This window comes from Monodelphis domestica, chromosome 1 (assembly GCF_027887165.1).
Source record: "Monodelphis domestica isolate mMonDom1 chromosome 1, mMonDom1.pri, whole genome shotgun sequence".
Lineage (NCBI taxonomy): Eukaryota > Metazoa > Chordata > Mammalia > Didelphimorphia > Didelphidae > Monodelphis > Monodelphis domestica.
In genome coordinates, this window is record NC_077227.1 from 113,102,748 (window position 1) to 113,117,330 (window position 14,583).

The following is a 14,583-nucleotide window of genomic DNA, read 5'->3' on the forward strand; positions in this document are numbered from 1 at the left end:
ACCTTTCCGCCGCTGCGAGGGCGGGGTGGAGAGCTCTTTGCGACACTACCGTGAGGTGGTTTACGGCCTCCTAGAGGAGCCTAGGGCGGAGACGGCAAGAAATGAAGCAATTGAGGGGCTTTCGGAGAGGCAGGTGTGGAGGTGTGCTCCTTCATTGTAGACAAAATAAGCCTCTACTATAATAACCCTGGCACCATAAATTCCCTTGTTCCTGATGTTTTCGCTGGAACGAAGCGGGAGAAGCCTTATCTCAGTTTTACTGATATTCTGCCTGGACGGTGGCAGGCACGACTTGCACCCAAACCCACTGATCTTCACTTAAGTCCCTTTCTATCACATACAGGTGCCTTTTGCATGCAAGTCGTTGTACCTTTAAGTCCCTTGGGCCAATGTTCAAGAAAAGACTTTTATGGGTTTTTCATTTCTTTAGATTTTTGTGGATATCTTTTGTTTTTACATCACTTTCATTTACAAACACATATTCCCCTTCCTTGCCAGAGAGACACTCTCTTTAACAAAAAATAGAAAAAGTTTTAAAAGTTCAGTAAAGGGGGCAGCTGGGTAGCTCAGTGGATTGAGAGCCAGGCATAGAGACAAGAGGTCCTGGGTTAAAATCTGGCCTCAGACACTTCCCAGCTGTGTGACCCTGGGCAAGTCACTTGACCCCCATTGCCTAGCCATTACCGATCTGCCTTGTAATCAATACACAGTATTGATTCTAAGACAGAAGGTAAGGGTTAAAAAAAAAAGTTCAGGAAAACTAACTAAGCACATCAGCCCATATTCAGTGTTCCATATTCACAGTTCTCAGACCTCTGCAAAGAAGGGAAGGGAGGTGCAATCTCAGAGCTCTTCTTTGGGATTAGATTAAGTCACTGTAACTTCACATCAGTTTTTATTTCATTGCTAGGAATACTTCAAGAAGATCAAGAAGAGTATTCCCGGAATCACCCAATCTAATGGCCAGGACACTTCTAATAGACAAGTGTGCCTTGATCCTATTGGGAAGGAAACATGCTCTGACCCCTTGCTAAAGGAAGTACTCTGGTTTATCAAGTTTCCCATGCCTGGGGACTGGGTCAAAGAGGTCATGTGACTGTGCCAAGAGCTATCCAGGGTGTGATCTGTAAGCTAGGAGTGATGACTTCTAATCTCTTTGAGTTGGTTTCTTTGTTGGGACATAGCACTCAGAATTTGGGTCTGTAACTCTCCTATACAAAATTTCTTTTCTTGGCCATCACTGACCTGTATGTATCACCTCCCCTTATTAGGATATAATAAGGGGTAGGTAGGTGGCTTAGTGGATTGAGACTTGGGCCTAGAAACAGGAGGTCCTGTGTTCAAATATGATCCCAGATACTACCTAGCTTGTGACCCTGGTAGTAAGTCACTTAACCCCCATTGTCTAGTCTTTGCCATTCTTTTGCCTTGGAACCAAGACTGATTCTAAGACAAAAGATAAGGGTTTAAATATATATATATGGTTCTTGAAGTCAGGGACTATATTTCACTTGTCTTTGTAACATACTTTGTAATTTTTTGACTCCATATGTATAATGGGTATAATTTCTTAACTTTTCAATGAGTAGGGGAGAGAATTTAGATTTGAAAATGATTTTGTTTAATTTCACAGGGGAAAAAAAATCATACTTTGTAATAGAGACATTTTGTATCCCCAACATTCACCATGATTCTTGGCAAATTGTAAGTATCCAGTAAATGTTTTTTCATTAATTAATTTGAGACTAAGTATAGAGCATAGGAGTTACAACTCAGAGAACAAGATTCTAGTATAGGTGAATACTTTGCAAGCATTCAGTTAATTTAAAAAGCATTTATTAATCATGTATTTTTTTGTCATTTAGTCATGTCCAACTCTTCATGACCTCATTTGGGATTTTCTTGGCAGATATATGGAGTGATTTGCCACTTCCTTCTCCAGCTCACTTTACAGATGAGGAAACTGAGGGAAATATTAAGTGTCTTGACCAGGGTCACAAGTTAGTATCTGAAACTAGGATTTGAACTCAGGTTTTCCTGATTCCAAACTGGTATTCTATCCACTGTGCCACTTAGCTGTCCATTCATGTGATTGACTTTAAGAATTCAGGGGATAAGGAGCTTTCACAAGGCTTCATCTGAGGCATATGGACACCTATTCTGGGTGTCTTGTTTCCTCTATAAAATGACAGGGTTAGACTAGACAGTCTCTGATATCCTTCTGACCAGTCTCTGAATCCACAAGATTTAGGCACTATTTGATGCCACCTCAGTTCAGCTTTAATTTCATCCCAACCCCTAACCAAGGCCCAGTTCATTCCTTTGTAAAATTAAGAAATCAAACTAGAAGTAATCTAGGAGGGCCCTTATAGCCTTAAATATGCTACTTTGAGGGGGTGGGGAGCCTATTTGCTTCAAGCCCCTATTTCAGCTTTTTCCTCTATCTTTTTATTGTAAGAGTAACCACATTACCCCCACTGAATCCCCAATAATCAAGCTTATTAAATTCCAAATGTGAAGAAACAAGTGACTTTAGCACATAGTAAAAAAAGAATAATGAGTTTAAATAGAAAACTACCAAATGGCCCTTCTAGTCTATCTAAGGAAGATAGCCTCTCTAGCAGCTACCTTTGGTATCCTAGGTATCTTTAATCTCCCCCACTCTCACTCCTCAAATGAGAGTCCTTTTTAAACAGATTTTTCTAGGTCCAATTTGTTGTTTGTTCCTGATATAAAATTCCCTAGTCATAGCTCTGGGGCATTAGATTCTAGGGTATCCTAGATTAGGAAAAGATTAAATAAGAAGTGGATTTTAAAACAATGTTTCTTAGAAAGTGGTGCTACAAAGAATATAATCCCAAATAAAAGAACAGATCAGGTTGGGGTGGGGCTAGGAGTTAGTTCAGCTCTCTCTTCTAAACTAAGAAAGGGAAGAAAAGAGGGAGGTAGAAAAAGAAACTGGAATTTTTCTTGTTTTATTTTTCTCTGTTTTCTTTTGTAAATATGAGTAATTTGGAAATGTATTTTGCATTATTTCGCATGTATATTTTAATATAAAATTGTCTTCTCACGGAGAAGGTAAGGACGGGAAGGAAGAGAATTTGGAACTGAATACTTTAAAAATGCTTTAAAAATTGTATTGGAAAATATTTAATGAAATTAAACTTTTTTAAAGAAGCTGAAAAAACACTTAAGCAACTCAGTTCACAGGATACCTAAGTGGATAAAAAAGTAAACAAGTATTTATTAAGCTCTGGTTAAGCAAAAACAGACCAAAGGCAAGCTTTCTATGGTTTAAAATGTTGGCGAGGTCTCTTTAAGGAGGTGTGGGCCATGGGCCCCGCCCTCCTCACCTGGTATCCGTCACCCCGCCCTTGTCCTGGATTGGACAGGGCAAAGGGGAGGTGACAGACTACGTTTCCCGGCAGCACTTGCCCAGGTCTCCTTGCGCCTGCGTAGCATCCCGGTTGGCCGGACCGGCGAGCTCGCGCGCTCGGTGTTCCCTTTGCCTCCGCTCATCCAAGAGCATGGAAGGGACCTCTCTTGTCTATGGCGCGCGGGAGCCCGGGACCGCCGCAGCCCCACCACGATCCCGACACCCTCCTCCTTCGCCGCCTGTGCTGGAAGAGGGCCCGCCACCCCTACCCCCGCTGCCGGAGGTGGGTACCTCCGGCTGTTCGGGCTCTCGGCCCCCCGAGCTGGAGCCCGAGCGTAGTCTGGACGGCTCGAGCGGGAACTACATCGACGAAGAAGAAGAGGAGGACGAGGAGCTGGAGGAAGAAGAGGACGAGGACGAGGAGGAGGAAGGGGGCCGCTTCCCTCTGCGGCTAGATGGGAACAGGTTGGACTCGGAGGACGAAGAAGAGGTAATGAGCACTCTCCGGCCCAGGCTCCCCTGGAAGTAGGAAGGAAGAGGAAGTTGGGGGTGGGGGGGTGGGAGTGAGAAAGGACTCTGCTAAACAGGATGCATCAGGACTGTACCTCACCCACTTCTCAGGGAGCAGGGTCCTTTGGAGGGGCTGCACAAACATGTATACATGCACACCACTCTCCCCTCTGGGAAGCGGTAGTGGAGGGGGGCTCCTTCCACCCTCCCAAGCTATCTTTGAGTATTCATGAGCCATGAGAGATGACTACTAAAAGGCAGAACCATGAAACACTGGAGTAGAAGGAATTTGGAGAGCCACCTGATCCTACACCTTAATTTTATAGAGGAGGAAAACTGATGGCAAGGCAGAACTGATGAGCCCCAAATCAGAAGGCTTGTTAGCGATAGAGCCCCAACCCTGTTCTCCTGACTTACAATTCAGAATGCCAGATGACTTTCTCCAGGGCTCTACAACTAACCATTTTTTATGTATACTCAATCAGTGAACCTTCCTGGAAAGAATGGAAAGCTTATTTAAAGCCAGGTTCTCTTGTTGACTTGCATTGTGAACCTAGGCAAGTTCTCTCACCTATTTTCTCACTTGTCAACCAAGGATAACAATGAAATTTGATTATTTTTTCTTTTAGAATTATTGTGAGAATAAAATAATATATAGCAGAGAAAACTTTAGCTAGTTTAGATGGTGAGAACTTAAAACCTAAATTAAATCAAACTATTGAGAAAAGACTAATTATCTTTGTAAAGACCTTATCATAAGTGCCTGGCACATAGTAGATGTTTAATAAGTGCTTTTTCCTTTCCTCTGGAAAGAATGAGTTCTTAAGTAATCAAAAAGTAAATTTGGGGAGGGGGAGGAGTAGTTAGGTGGCACAGTGTATCCACTGGACAAAGCCTGGAGTCCTAGAACCTGGGTGCAAATCTGCCTGTTGATACATCCTAGCTGTGTGACCCTGGACAAAACACTTAAGCCTAGCCCTTTTGAATTAGAGTTGTTACTAAGATAGAAAGTAAAAGTTTTTTTTAAAAAAACTATATCACGGAATGTTTGTGGGGAGAGAAGACAGTCTAAAATATATGTATTATATAACTGATTCCTTGGAGTCAGCTAGGTAACTCAGTAGATAGCCAGGCCTAGAGACAAGAGGTCTTGGGTTCAAATTTTGCTTCAGATCTTTCCTAGTTGTGTGCCTCAGGCAAGCCAATTAATACCCTTTGCCTAGCCCTTACCATTCTTCTACCTTGGAACTTATACATAGTATTGATTCTCAGATGAAAGGCAAGGGTTTAAATAATAATTATAACTGATTCCTAACACTTCAAGTCATCCTTAGAATTTAGAGTTGTAAAGTATATTCTACTTGGTACTTAAAACCCTGCACAACCTAGCTCCAAAGTACTTTTTTAGATTTTGTACACTTTATTCTTCTTTTGGCATTTTTTCTAGCCAAATTGACCACCTTGTTTTTCCTCACGGTTGATTTCATAAACATTTATTAAGTACCTTCTCAATACCAGGCATTATACTAAGCATTGAGGATACCAAAAAAGGCAAAGGACAGTGCTGCCCCTCAATGAACTCACAATCTAATGGAGGAGACAACTATTCCATCTCTGTTTTGTATGCCTTTTTGTAAACTGCTGTTCCATATGCCTGTAATGAACTCATTTCTCATATCTACTTCTCTAGCTTCCTTGAATACTAAGCATAATTATGACCTCTTCCAGGAGACTTTTCCTGATCCTGTCAGTATCTTCTAGTACCCTCCCACCCCACTACCAGTTACCTTGTATTTACTTTATATTTATTTTGCAACGATTTCTATGTGTTCAGGTTGTTTGCGTTTAGAGTATAAATTCTTTGCGGGCAGCATGTTTTGTATTTCTTTATTTCTCCTACACTTAGCACAGTGACTAGCACATAGTAGATGCTTGTTGATTGATGGTGTACTCCAACCTCTCATTTTACAGGTGAGAGAACAGAGAAGGGAGTGAGGAGGTAAAGTGATTTGCCTAAAATCACAATGGCACAACCAGGTTTTGAACCCAGGCTCCCTGGCTCCATATCCAGTATTCTTTCCACTGGATCAAAATGTATGCAACAGGGACGGCTTGGTAGCACAGTGGATATAGAACCAGGCCTATAGTCAGGAAGACCTGGGTTCAAATTTGGCCCCAAATACTTCTAGCTATATAACCCAGGGCAAGTCACTTAACCCCATCTATCTAATCCTTTTCTTCTTCTGTCTTGAAATTGATATTGATTCTAAAATAAAAGGTAAAAGACTTTTTAAGTTATGCAACAAATGTGCCTATAAAGAGTTGGAGACATTATATATGCCTTTATGCTTGCTATTGATTAATAATATAATTTGGGGCTTAAGAATTTAAGGAAGCAAGGGATTAAGATTATTTCTATTGTCTTTACAGCGTATGATTAGTCTCTCTGAGCTGACCCCGTACATCTTGTGTTCGATCTGCAAAGGATACTTAATAGATGCTACAACCATTACAGAATGTCTTCACACTTGTAAGCATATTTGTGTAATTGTGATTCTATGCATATATTTTTAAATTTAGATTTATGGAAACATCTTAATTTTTTAAATTTTGCCTTTCCAATAGTTTGTAAAAGCTGCATCGTAAGGCATTTTTACTATAGCAACAGATGTCCAAAATGCAACATAGTAGTACATCAGACACAGCCTCTTTATAATATCAGGTAAGAACATCTCATTGTAGTTAATGTGGCCCAGTCACACAAGCTGTACGTGTAAATATCCAGCTGTAGTTGTTTGTTTGAATGATCTCCTAAAATTGGGAATGTCTGAGGCCAGGGCAATATTGTTCTTTTCAGTATGCTTAGAATGTAACAACATATCTATGACCTGGACCTTTGAATGAATCATCAGTAATCCTATTTGGGGTTTCTATGAAGGACAGTGGGCTTGACATAGAAAACAGAAATAATGGAAGAAGCTCACAGGTATTCAAGTGAAAAATAACAGAGAAAAAAGTTAGGAGGAGGTTTCATGACTTAATAGCCTTAGTTGTATAGATGCTAAAGCAACAGGTATGTTAACAAAAGAAACTTTTTAAATAAAGTAAATACAATCTCATAAGCATTACTAATACTTAGTGAAAATACAACTATTGAATAGAATCTGATGGTGAAAGATTGGTTTCTCAAAAGAAAGATCTCATAGAAAATGGTCAAGGAATAGCACAAGAATGTACATAGTTTATGAACCTCAGTGTTTCAGTTTGATAACATTTCGGTGAGGATAAAAAGAAAAGAAAAGACAGAATGCTGAATTTAAAGTCATACTGTCTGGATTGGAATTTTGACTACACCACCAACTATACAAGAGGAAAATTAGATGAATGCAGTTCCAATTTGTAGGTTTCTTTTGTTTTTAAATAATCCCTTCAGGAATAGAGGTAACTTCAAAACAAATATCTTGTCTGGCATTCTGAATAAATCATTTTAAAATTTAATAGCATTCAGGTATAAATATCAAAATATTCATTTTAGTCTTTTTTGGTTGTTCCCATCTGTAAACTACCTCTACCACTATAAATCTGCAATTCATCTGTAGCTCACAGCCCTAAAGCATTGGCTCAGGCACCTAGAGGTCAAAGAACTTGATGATGACCACAGAGTTAGTATGTGTCAGATATAGGACTTCTTCCCAGGTTTTCTTGACCCCAAGGTCAGCCTCATTTTGTCTCTTATGTCAGAGGAGTCAAACAGAGGACTAAGCAACCTTCCCCAGATTAATTGGGAAATACTTAAAAAATAAGCAAAAATGCAATAGGATGTAGGTGATGTTAATAATATATGATTTCCTAGGGACACCTAGGTAGCTCAGTGGATAGTGGACTAAGCCTGGAGATGGGAAGTCTTGGGTTCAAATTTGGTCTCAGACCTTACCTATGTGATCCTAGGCAAATCATTAACTCCTATTGCCTAGCCCTTTCTACTCTGATGCCTTAGAACTGATACTTAGCTTCAATTCTAAGATAGAACATAAGGGATTTTTTAAAATGGTTTTCTAAATTGCTGTGTTTCCTACAGAGATCCTTATGTACAATTTAGTAGGTGCCCTTTTCTGAGTTTGGTACCACTGTCCTACACCAACATAGCCTCTCAAAATATCCGTATTAAGGGAAAAAATAAATGGCTCTAACTACAAACTAAAACGAAAGAACATCATCCTGCAGTTTCCAGAACGTTCTTTGAGGATCCATGACTTCATCTATGTAGGTGCTCCTTCTACCCTAACCAATACAAGGTATAAGCCTTCCACACCTTAAACTCAATAAGCATCAGTTTAATGCTTGAATACTCATGATCATCAGGTAGTAAGTATCAGGCAGAATTTGAACTTGAGTCTTCCTGATTTCGAGTCCAGTCCTCTTTATAGTAAACCATGCTGCCTCATCACCTATCTCCACCTATATTTTTTCTGCACTCCAATAACCCGTCTAGTCAATACCACACAGTTTTAGGACTGAGTTAATCTTATCCTACTTAGTATTCCTTTTTCTTTAGATTGTGTATGTTGTGTCTCCCTAGGGTTTTAGTTCCTAGGAGGGGAATTTAGAGTATGTTCAAGTGCTCTGCTGAGCCCAGAGTAAGCCCACCTGATTTAATAGTCAATGACTGATTCCTTCTTTATCAAGAAGCCTTTGCTTCTTCATTAATAACAGTTTTGTGGTATTCCTAAAGTTTCAGTTTTCTTCTCAGTTGGTATTGACCGTATCATTTGTTTTTCCTTTCTTTGGCCTGTATAATAAGAGATACATTAAATATACTTAAATCCATTTCCATTTGGATGTAGACTGTTCTTATTGATCGAAGCAATATTTATTGAGCTACTGTTATGTACACTATACTAAGTCCTGTGGGAGGTATGATAAAGTGTAAAATGCCTTGCTCTCAAGTTTATTACATTCCATAGAGAGAAGCAAATTTACCATACAGAAAACAATTTATGAACAATTCAGTGTGGGATATAATTGTACAATGAATTATGTAGTACAGATAGTACACTCCACTCTCTTCTTGAGAACTATGAGGTCAGCCTAAAAGTAAACTCACTCCAGATAGAATAAAAGTTTATTTTTCAAAAGGCAACAAAATGATTACCTAGAACATATTATATGCTGTCCTGAATGCATTCTTCTGAACTCTCAGCTACCCTTCATCCTTTCCTTTTATTAGGTTGGATCGACAGTTACAAGACATAGTATACAAATTAGTGATCAATCTAGAAGAAAGTAAGTTTAAAAAAAATTATTACAAAGTTCTGAATCCCAGAATCACCATTAACTCTATCAATTACACTTTTAAAATAATTTAGCCTGTGTTCTTTCACTTTGTAGGAGAAAAAAAACAGATGCATGATTTCTACAAAGAAAGAGGCCTAGAAGTACCAAAACCAGGTAAGTTTGTACAGTTCATTGTACTTTTAGATTTTTAAAAATAACATATCTTTCTAGTTTGGGCATTCTGTTTGGAAATGGATGTTTGAATAATGTGTTTGATTCCAACTTAAATGTTTCAAGTATTCTGAAGAAACTAATGAAATATTTACTCACTGTTTTCTGATGGGTAGACTATTTACAATATTCATATTTTTATAAATATGTATTGATTATCATTATTCTTTTTTAAAGACTGACATAAATGAAAATCAAAGCAAATTTTTTTTAACTTTTCCTTTTTGTTTGTTGTGGGTTTGGGGCTGTTTTCTTTTGCAACATGGCCAATATAGAAATATATTTTGTATGACTATACATTTATAGTCTATATCATATTGCTTGCTTTCTTGGGGTTGAGGGTGGGAAGGAGAGAATTTAAAACTCAACATTTTTTTAATGTTAAAAATTGTTTTAGATATAATCAGAAAAAATTAAATATTTTTTAAAACTGACATAAAATATGTGTGTGATTAAACTTATAAAATATGTGGATTTTATTTTCACATGGTGTTTTTGATTTTATCCTCAAATAGCTGTACCTCAGCCAGTCCCTGTGAGCAGGGGGAGACCTAGGAAAGTTCTGGGGTCAGTGTTTCGTATTCCACCAGAACTTGATATGTCTCTATTACTGGAGTTCATTGGGTGAGTACCTTGAAACCTTACTTAAGCTTCTATCCTATAAAAAAGACTTTGAAATAGTAAAGGGTAAAACTTTACTATTCCAAAAATAAAAGTTATAGTAAGTTTAAAACTTTATTAAATTATAGGTCAAAATTTTCTTGATAAACATTTTTTTTTTAGTTAAAAGAAAAATTCCTTATGTACCCTCTAGCATGTGATACTATTTAGTATGCTACTACTTTGTTAAAAAGCCTGGTAGTCGAAGAATATATTATGTGTTTGTGTACACACACACACACACACACACACACACACACATATAGTTATAATTTCTCAAAACTTGATTTTGTTTTTCAACATTCTTAGATTTGCCAAAAGAAACCAAAACATTTCTTGGAAAATCTGTATTGACTAGCTAGCCTGTAACAACCATTCTGTCCTATGAACTTCTGCCTAAATTACTCATTTATCACTTAGAAAAATGAATAACAAAACAGGATAGCATATCTTTGCATTTGTCCCATTTCTCCAACTAAGCAATTAAGCAGCTTAAGCTTAGGTTTTGGGGTACTAGCACAGAGTAGGTGTTGAATAAGTGTTTAATGATGATGAAATCAAATTTTGCTTTCTTTTAATAGTTAGAAACCAAAATTCAACTAAGGGATATCATCAATATTCCATAGTTTTGCATTTTGGGGAATAAAAGTTTACCAATAGGAAGAGGGGAAGGGGCTAGGTTAATAATTTTATGTGTCAGAGGGCAAGCCTTATGCAGATGAGGAGCTGAGTCCAGATCAACTGGCACCCACCCCTCCATGATTTCTAAAGCAGTGCAAGAATCCAGTTGGGGGGCGGCTGAATGGCTTAGTGGATTGAGAGTCAGGCCTAAAGATGAGAGGTCCTGGGTTCTAATTTGGCTTCAGATACTTGCTATGTGACTTATGCAAGTCACTTAACCCCCATTGCCTAGCCCTTACCACTCCTCTGCTTTGGAACCAAAATAGTATATTGATTCTAAGATGAAAGGTAAGGGTTTAAAAATAAAATAAAATGCTTTTCATTATTAATTTGTCTGTTATGTAGGACCCTGGTTTTGGGGTAAATAATCGATACTCCTTGAACTTTGGTTTCTATGTACATAAAATGGAAATTGTTATAATAAATAACCAGAGTCAGATTTCCAAATTATAGACTAACTGCTGCTATGTTTTAATGCTCTTTTCTGTTTCCAGAATTATATGTCCTTTGAATAACACAAAAGTGTGCTTGAAAAAAGTTCTCAGAATATTCAAACTGTAATAATAGCATACATAATGTGAAAATGTCACTAAAATAAGCACAGCATTTGTATAGTAAGATAAATTGGCTCATTATAAGCTAACAGCATGATATAGTCATCAAAACAGCTCATAGGATCTTAGAAACTGAATTAATAGAAAAATAACAGTACAAGGAAAGTAATGGACCCAGTATACTGTATCTATGTTTTCATCAGACCTCCATAATCTAATGGGGGACACAAAAAGCAATACTATAAAATAATTCATAAATGCATGAAAGGGCCTGCATGAGAGAAGTGAAAGTGTATTATAGACTAAGATAGATCTTATCAGGTGACATTGATAGATATATAAGAACTATAGTAGTCCTCTTTTATTCTGTTCACATATGGATATTGTGTTCATTTCTACTTACCACACTTTATGTAAAACACTGGTAAACCAGAATGTGTCCAGAGGACAGTAACAAAGAAGTCCTGAAAGTATGTCTTGAGGAATGTTAAAGGTATTAGGTATAGTTAGTCTGGAAAAGAAAAGATTATGGATGATGTGATTTGAAGAAGGGTTAGGTTTTGTTTGTTTCTTTTTTCCCCATTAAGTAGTAATTGTTAAGTAGTAAGAACTAGTATCAGTGGAGTAGAAGTTACAAGGAAAGAGATTTCAGCTCAATATAGAGAACTTTCCAACATTTAGAACTATCTAGAAACTAAATAGACTGCTTCATTAGATAATAATAAAATCATTGGAAGTGTTCAAGTCTGGGTGTTGCAGATGGGATTCATGTAGAATGCAGTTTGTAAGACTAGATAACCTCCCTCTCTTTTAACTCTTGAGATTGATTCTATGTTTCTGCCCCTTTTTAAGTATCAAATTTAGTATAATAGGGAGTCCAACCCTAGCCTAGTTCTCAGGATTGGAGGCAGCAGACTTGAATTCTAGCTCTTGCTCAGTTAGTAATTAACCATGGGACCTTGGACAAATTATTTTCCCTCTTTTGCCTTAATTTCCTTATTTACAAAACAAGATTGGACCAGATAATCTTTTAAGATCCCTTTCACCTCTGAAATTCTCTAATTCTACAAAGTCATCCAAGTATTTTTAATAGGTTACTCAGGTGAATTCAGTACAACAGATGTTAAATGCCTTGTGAGTACTGTGTCTGAGCATTGAGAAAAATGAAGTTTAGATAAGATGGGCCCTGCCTACATAGGACCTGCAGTCAAGTCAAGTAAAGGCACACCAATAATATCAAATAACATTCGAATGTTTGGGAGGTACAAAGTGGTAAATGATAGAACAGAAATCCTCCAAAAGAGCTACTGTAAATGAACAAATCCACCAAATCCTTTGAAATTTTATTTCATTAGAGATAATATAGAAAGAAAAAACAAATTACAAATAGCCAAAACATGAACAGGAAAATATTGAACTCAAGAATGTCTCAGCATTGAAAATAATACTCTTGGGGCAGCTGGGTAGCTCAGTGGATTGAGAGCCAGGAGGTCCTAGGTTCAAATCTGGCCTCAGACAATTCCCAGCTGTGTGACCCTGGGCAAGTCACTTAATCCCCATTGCCTAGCCCTTACCATTCTTCTGCCTTGGAGCCAATACACAGTATTGACTCCACGATGGAAGGTAAGAGTTTAGAAAAAATAATACTTTTAAATTCTGAAACTTTCTATTTTGTAGAATAAAAGTGAGAAGATTAAAATGAATATATTCAAAATTATGTACTGGATAAAGCTGCTGATGTCAAACCACCAGATGGCAGAAACAACAAGCATTAGAGCTTCATCTGTAAAATTTAAGTGGGTCAAGATTGTTGACATTAATCTACTTTGATTATTTTAAAAATGTAAAGTTTAGTTCAGCAGTGTTTTGTTTCTTAAAAAGCTTAAACTTTTATCTCCCTTAAATATTCATATCCTATTGCTTTGTTTTTAATATGATAAAGTAAGACATTTAAATATTGAAATTTGATTTTTCTTTTCAGGGCTAATGAAGGCACAGGACATTTTAAGGTATTTTTAAATTTCCTTCCTTCCTTTTTTATTTCAGTTACATCTTTCATTTCAAATGAGTCCTGTGTAGCATTTAACTTCAGATTGCCTTTCACGATGAGATTCCATAAAATGTTTTATGAAAAAAGCAGATAGTTATATGTGAAAGACATTATCTGCCTCTCAGAAATGTTTTTTTTTTTGAGAAAAGAAAGAACTTAACAATAGAGGTTTATTATTTAAGGTGTTATGGAATGAAGAAAAACAAATGGTTAACCTATTTTAAAATATTTCAAACCAAATATTAAACAAACATGACTATAATAGAAAATGTCTCAGCATTTTTTGCATAGTTGGCACTTAGCCCTCTAAAAGCTTAAAATTGTGTTTGCATGTAACATTTTTTTGGCTCAAGTTAAACTGCCCTAACTTGTTGCTTCAATCATTTCTTCAGATTTTAGAGGGAAGAGCAAACTTCTTTGGAATGTACTTTGGTTCAGAGTTGCCTTTAAAGTTACAAAATACAGGCTTCTATTGTACACAGGGTTGTGCTTTGATATTATAGTTTATATCATTCAGAGACAGGCAACATGCCTTCTGTAAAGGTAAATGCCTTATTAATCTACTAGAGCTCTTTGAGGATGTAAATTTGCATATGGATCAAAGGGATAATCAGTTGTTTTTTTCTTAAGCTTTTTTAAGTTTTTACACTGAAGGCTATTTTTAAATACCATGGGATTCTTTGAACCATATTTGGAACAAAGAGTAAGAATAAATAGGTATTTCTCTGCATGGAGAAATTTAATAGTATTTCCCAGGGATTGGTGCTAGAATTGGTTTTATTTAAAGTTTTTCCAAGTAATCTGGGAGAGAGAGTTAAACTTTCCACATAGGCTAACAGATAATATGACACCAACCTTGGATTACTCTTTACCATCTACCTCCTTTGCTCTAACTCACATGATGCTGAATAGCGCTGGAGTCTCACAAATACTTGCTGGTTCTACTGCATATTCATATTATCTAATTTCAATGGAAGCCTCACTGTAACAAAGCAGTCCTTCGACATCTCCTTAAATGATTCTCTACCCCCCTCGCCCTGGAGATTATTCCAAAATTTCTTTTATCAAGCCTGCAAAAATGTCACTACTAAGATCCTTGTCTTACCCTTGAACAAAAAAGTTGAGGTTATTTGTTGAGAACTTCCTTTTTCCTCATCTTTAGTCCTCCTCACCTCTTGATTTTATCTCCTTCTATACTATCCTTCCCTATAGTCTCTGATGAAGATATAGCCCTCTTCTTCAAGCGC

The 14,583-nt window shown here is 37.2% G+C and overlaps 1 protein-coding gene across 1 annotated transcript in view; it reads left to right on the plus strand.

The window, feature by feature from the left end:
• Positions 1-3: 3 nt before the first annotated feature.
• PCGF6 (polycomb group ring finger 6) overlaps positions 4-14,583 on the plus strand; it is a 30,993-nt gene continuing 16,413 nt past the window's right edge. Inside the window, exons 1-8 of the mRNA XM_007479085.3 lie at positions 4-141; positions 911-3,866; positions 6,317-6,416; positions 6,512-6,608; positions 9,114-9,169; positions 9,275-9,334; positions 9,907-10,015; positions 13,268-13,295. Of these exons, the coding sequence (XP_007479147.1) occupies positions 3,528-3,866; positions 6,317-6,416; positions 6,512-6,608; positions 9,114-9,169; positions 9,275-9,334; positions 9,907-10,015; positions 13,268-13,295 (789 nt within the window). The 5' untranslated portion in view covers positions 4-141; positions 911-3,527. The remainder of the gene's footprint in view (positions 142-910; positions 3,867-6,316; positions 6,417-6,511; positions 6,609-9,113; positions 9,170-9,274; positions 9,335-9,906; positions 10,016-13,267; positions 13,296-14,583) is intronic.